Source organism: Haliotis cracherodii, unplaced genomic scaffold (assembly GCF_022045235.1).
Source record: "Haliotis cracherodii isolate W230 unplaced genomic scaffold, xgHalCrac1.p SCAF_21, whole genome shotgun sequence".
NCBI lineage: Eukaryota > Metazoa > Mollusca > Gastropoda > Lepetellida > Haliotidae > Haliotis > Haliotis cracherodii.
In genome coordinates, this window is record NW_027266277.1 from 9401923 (window position 1) to 9407922 (window position 6000).

At 41.6% G+C, this 6000-nt stretch overlaps 1 protein-coding gene across 1 annotated transcript; it reads left to right on the top strand.

The window, feature by feature from the left end:
* Positions 1 to 2222: 2222 nt before the first annotated feature.
* Positions 2223 to 5384, top strand: LOC139470970 (uncharacterized). The gene is made up of 4 exons (XM_071253290.1): positions 2223 to 2729; positions 3181 to 3546; positions 4049 to 4180; positions 5225 to 5384. Exons 1-4 carry the CDS (start codon positions 2480 to 2482, stop codon positions 5347 to 5349), a joined length of 873 nt encoding a protein of 290 aa, XP_071109391.1. The 5' UTR covers positions 2223 to 2479; the 3' UTR covers positions 5350 to 5384.
* Positions 5385 to 6000: the final 616 nt, after the last annotated feature.

Consider the following 6000-nt stretch of genomic DNA (forward strand, 5'->3'; position numbering starts at 1 on the left):
TCCAGTTGGTCTTCCTACTTGAATCCCTACAATAACACAGCACTTGAGTGATCCAGTTGGTCTTCCTACTTGAATCCCTACAATAACACAGCACTTCAGTGATCCAGTTGGTCTTCCTACTTGAATCCCTACAATAACAGCACTTCAGTGATCCAGTTGGTCTTCCTACTTGAATCCCTACAATAACAGCACTTCAGTGATCCAGTTGGTCTTCCTACTTGAATCCCTACAATAACACAGCACTTCAGTGATCCAGTTGGTCTTACTACTTGAATCCCTACAATAACACAGCACTTCAGTGATCCAGTTGGTATTCCTGCTTGAATCCCTACAATAACACAGCACTTCAGTGATCCAGTTGGTCTTACTACTTGAATCCCTACAATAACAGAATACTTCAGTGATCCAATTGGGGGCCCAGTCGTCTATAAGGCGCTGCAATTTTGCTGTGCAGAGTTGCGTTCCTTGGGCACGCCAGAAATCGATGACGCGTGGGTTCGATTCCTGAATCGTGCTGATTATGTTTCTAGGTTTGTCAGCACCATACCCGTGCTCTTGGGTTTCACCGAAGTGGTAAACATCTGGGGCCTTCATCACTTCAGACTTTTCTCCCACACTAAGCTGACAGGTCGTGATACAACTGTAATACTGTTAAAAGCGGTGTTAAACCAAACTCACTCACTCACTCAGTGATCCAATTACAAATGTTTTAAGTGCTTTCAATGGTTTGAAATAAACTAAATAAACTTAGCCACTCCAGTGGAGTACCTTCGCACATTATTTGTCAAGGTTTTATTCCAGGTAATAACATTATTACATTTTCAATTTCGCCTTAACGAAGACTAGTTAGTCAAATACAATTGAATATGAAGCATCCTGCCGATACCAGAGTTGCATCTCTTGGGTGTAACCCAACTAACTCACTCACTCATTATTAAAACACAGAAATGCAGTCAGGGGCATGGTGAATAGTGCATAGTAGCGCGAAGGTGATCGTAACTCCCATACTCTAGCATAGACTTACCACTATCGTGGCACTACGATCGCTTTGTGGAACGGGGCCCCAACCGTTGTACGTGCTTTGTATGGAGAAAACCAGACCGGACGTCGATACTTGGAGTGGTATTTCAACTTGTTTGCAGTCAAACCTATTTTAAGGAAACCATGCATCAGACCATAAATCATATTCGAAACATTGTTCTCCCTTTTTATTGCATCCATTATTCGGTGGACGTTGAGAAGGCTATATAACTAGAGCTACACTATTGTCGGATAGCACAGACCTGCAGAGCGTTTGTGTTAAATGACAACATGGATATCAACACTAACGTGCCAATTTGGATCTACATATTGTTGATGTTGACAATTTTGTCAGACCAACAACCAGGTAAGTTAATGTGTTTTTCATACGATTTTCGAGTTCGTTTATGAAGATTCGTGGAAATTCAGACGCCTTTTAATGGTCAAGTAATACATGCTTGGCACAGAATCTCCGAAGATCATCATAATAAGCTTGACAGAATTGCCTGAATTAAGTGAAATGCACTTATTTGATTCAGTGGCATAACATGAAACAAAGAGAAAGCATGAACATATATTGACACTGTCCAATAACTAACGGAGTGTGGCCAACAGTTATTATATGCAATGCCCGGATCACAAGCGTTACCACTGAAAGGAGTCACTGAGCGAGTGAGTATAGTTTTGCGCCGCTTATGGCGATATTTTCAGCAATATCAAGGCGGGTGGACACCAGAAATGTGCTTAACACATTGTACCCATGTAGGGAATCGAACCCGGGCTTTCGGCGTGACGAATGGACGCTTTAACAACTTGCCTACCCCACCGCCCCATGTCGAGCTTGTTTTGGTCTTTTATATATAATCTGGATATTGTAACAACATCCTCTATCACGGAGCTTCAGTCAGTCTCCGTTCTCAGAAAACTTCACTTTGATGTATACTACTCAAAAAAAAGTTAAAGGACATCCGATTCTCCCATCTTACTATAGTAAGTTCAAAGATTCGGGTATTATTTTAACTTCTCTTGAGTAACACTATCGGCATTAGCCCGGGCTTGTACAAGCAGACACACACCACACACACAGGTCGATTATGTTAAGCGCAAGAATCTTGAACGCGTAGTTAACCTTATTTCACCTCACCTTATCTTTCGTGACCTAAAACGGGTATGGGGTGATACGTCATTTCCGGTGACAACATGTCACTGCTGTTAAAACAAGCGCCGTGAGGGAACAAATACCAGGCACTGAACATCTAAAAAGATTAAATCCCACCTCCATAACGCAGTCTTTATTTCCACCGATTAAGTAAGTAACATATTATTCGTTATCTTTTATTCAGCCAATTCTAACATCTCATTCAAAGTCAGCCCAGGACGGATCGTACTTGGTGGTCTGGGCCCAACAAACCGGCTGAGTTTAACATGTTCACACCCAGAAGGAAGGGCAATCCAGGCGATGGAGGTCGGCAAGATTCTTGATAACAAGAGAAAAAAGATGGTGACTCTCCGACATGGAGACCGAAGGCCTCAGATTGTTGACTCAATAAGAAAACGTGCTTCTTCTTCCGGGATCATCACTGGTGTGGGTGGTTCTATTCACATCAGCTTGTATCAGCTCATGTGTGATGACCGAGGGACATACTACTGCAGATCAAACTCCACCCACAACAGAACCAACGTGTTGTACCGCAATGTCACGGTCACAGGTAACCACTGCCCGACAGAGATATTACAAATTGAATAAGGTGTGAACTGAATTTACATGAATAATAATATATGTATTTAGAAAATACTTAAACTCATCATACGCAGGCTGGGCACGGGTGGCCCAGTCGTCTAAGGCGCCGCAATTTGCTGTGCAGAGTTGCGTCCCTTGGGTATGCCAGAAACCTATCATTTTGGGTTTGAATCCCGGTTCGACCCGATTATGTTTCTAGGTTAGTTAGCACCATACCCGTGCTCGTGGGTTTCATTAAAGAGTTATACGTCTAAGACCTGCATCATCGTGATATAAATGGAATTACTCACTCACTCATACATAAGCTGGCAAATTCGATACATTTTATTGCGTCACTAACAAAGACCGCCTTTCATGCGTAATTTAAATATAAGTTATTCTATGGACATTATACAACATTTAGCTGTGCCGTGTTTCAGCAACTCCCCACATCCCTTACATGAGGGTGACGCCTCGTGGTTCTCGATATCATACCGGCCTTGACCTCCACATTAGTTGTAGTGGACGAGTTGGCAGCCAATTCAACTCTAGCTTTTGGAGATGGGAGTGGCGCAGCGCAAACGAGTCAAACAGCTGGACAGATTACCCACACTTGGAAAGGATCAGACATGAACGTCCGAGCCAGGACCCGGTCAGTAAGTGTGAACTCCAGGCAGCCAGCACGCTCACCCACACCATCACCGACCTGGACGACTGTCGCCGGATACGATGTTCCATCGGTGTTGCCAAGTACAGTGATGAAGTCACCATACGTCTGCTGGATACCCTTCATCAGTGTTCCCAAGGTCAGTGTGCATTGTGATATAGAGTGATATAGACTCAGTGATATAGAGTATGCACATTTGATAACCAATCTAATTAACTTTAGATCTTTTAGTACTACCACAGGCCATATACCGATATCGGCATATGGTCTCTGGTCCTACGATACCTCTCTGCTTGAAGATCAGAAGACTCCTAAAAGGAAATCGCGAAAGGGATCTTTATAATTTACCAATCAGCGTCGTGGTATTCTAATCAGCCAATCCACACATTCGTGACAAACTCGTCCTATTCCGAGACAAGCCGAATGTAGATTACGAGTGGTTACGAATGAGTAACACCGTATAGACCGCCATCTTACATTCCAAACATTACTGAGTTTTGTGATCGATAATCATTCTGTTGATTGAAAGTTAATTTCTGTATCAGTCCCTTAAACATTTTCACAGGAACTCCTTCTGACTGGTCAACATATATTTTGATGAAAACACCATAGTAGGCTACAGAGTACTGTTTATATTGCAGATGGTCAGCCAAGCCTACATCATGCCACGTTAACTCTCCTCGTGTGTACTGTGAGCAGTCTCCTGGTCACTGGGCTTGGTGTGACAGCACTGCTCTGTCTGACGTTGAGACGGCGTCGGTCAAAACTGCAAGGTATCACTTTTCATTATGTATTTAAGGTTCGCTGACTTGGTTGATGCATGCCATCGTATCCCAATTGCGTGGGTCGATGCTTATGATGTCAATCACTGGATTGTCTGATCCAGACTCGATTATTTACAGACCGCCGTCATATAGCTTGAATATTGCTGAGTGCGGCGTTAAACAACATACAAACAAACAAACAAACACTATTTAGTTTAGGTTTAACTATTCATTATTTGTTGAATGTCTATTCACTTGCTTGATAACGATGTTAGTATCTACACCGAAACGTCGCATTAATTGTTATATAGAACTTGTATATATCCATAGAACTATCTCCTTTGCTCATCATACTAACTTCCAGTGCCACTTAAAGAAATTAGCTGTTCTGCATTTTTTATTCAAGGTATAACTATTCATTATTTATTCATTCAAGGTATACCTATTTATTTATTATTTGTTCAAGGTATAACTAATTATCATTTATTCATTAAAAGTACAACTATTCATAATTCATTTATACAAGGTAAAATACTTATTTTTTAACGGAGATATTATTTCCATGCTATCGTATATCTTCATCCGGGTTTCTCTGCTCCAACCTCTTCTATCAAACCATTCAATGTCTCACGGCCTTCAGTGGCCTTGACCTCCAAGTGTGGTCGTCAGTTGATGCGATGGTGAAATTTCCTGTAATAAGTATCAAATTTCCTACTATTCCAAATAAAAACATCGGCTCTTCAGCTCAATTTCCCGAAGTTAATGTATGGCATGTTTGTACATCGTCTGTTGATTTCATGGTAATGTTAAGTAATAATTATTATATATCAAATAGGCACTACCTGCGGCCTTCAGTCAATTATTTGTGAGCAAAGTGGACTGCAATCAATTATCCAAGTGTTAAGTCATTATTAATTGTTTTAAAATTTTACTGTTGTTAATATACTGAAAGTGTGTTGATATTTTTGTATTAAATTCTACAAACTGTTATGTTTATTGCCAGGAGTTTAGACAACCGGATCAGATTACAAAGATTGTTTGTCTGTTCTACAGATGCCGTGGTGGCTCGCTACACGGGACCCCAGGAGACAGGGCTGCAGTTTATATCGTACCCAAGCGTTGACACTGCGATGTATGGGGACAGTCTGAAAGCTCCCGTGTCAGATTCTATCATTTAGATGACTTACGGAAATTTTATTGCTCATGATGTAAACAAATGCAAATTAGATCGTCTTGACTGGGCGCCGCCATTTTGAAGCAAATGCAAGTGATATAAGAGGTGGAATCTGATTAGTCAATAGGAGGGACAAAGAAAGGGACATAACTCGTAATAATTGGCGATCCAGGCTAGAAAAACTGATTTTTCTGTCATTCGAGTAATTTTTTAACTTATCCTGCATTACTCCGTATTGCATTTACTGCTGTCTTTGACAGAGTGACGAACTGTGTGAGATCCAGCTGCTGAAGAAAGTTGTCCCAACCAGCTCAGGAGGCAGCGCCCTCTCACAGTCGGCACGTGACCCGGAAGTCATGACGTCACACAAAAACACATAACTGCTTTGTCACCTCCACGGACGGACGTACTTTGTATCCCTTGTGGAAATTAAAGCTTATTATTTGTTTTTTTATATTTTGCGTGTTTCTACATTCATTATATGCTGCTACATTGTTACCTGTTATGGGCCGTGACCTTAGGGTCTTCCCATTCGTAAATTGTAACGTTTATCGCTCGTCTGTGGCTCACGTCACAGTAATTTACGGGCGCAATGTTGTTCCCGCCATTTTGTTTTCTTTCCCGCCATTTTGGCCATTCACCACGTGGCCACGTA

Coding starts and splice junctions, on each gene's coding strand:
- LOC139470970 (XM_071253290.1), top strand. CDS start 2,480: ATGGAGGTCGGCAAGATTCTTGATAACAAGAGAAAAAAGATGGTGACT. Junction 2,730..3,180: donor CCGCAATGTCACGGTCACAG/GTAACCACTGCC, acceptor GCCGTGTTTCAG/CAACTCCCCACATCCCTTAC. Junction 3,547..4,048: donor CCTTCATCAGTGTTCCCAAG/GTCAGTGTGCAT, acceptor TTTATATTGCAG/ATGGTCAGCCAAGCCTACAT.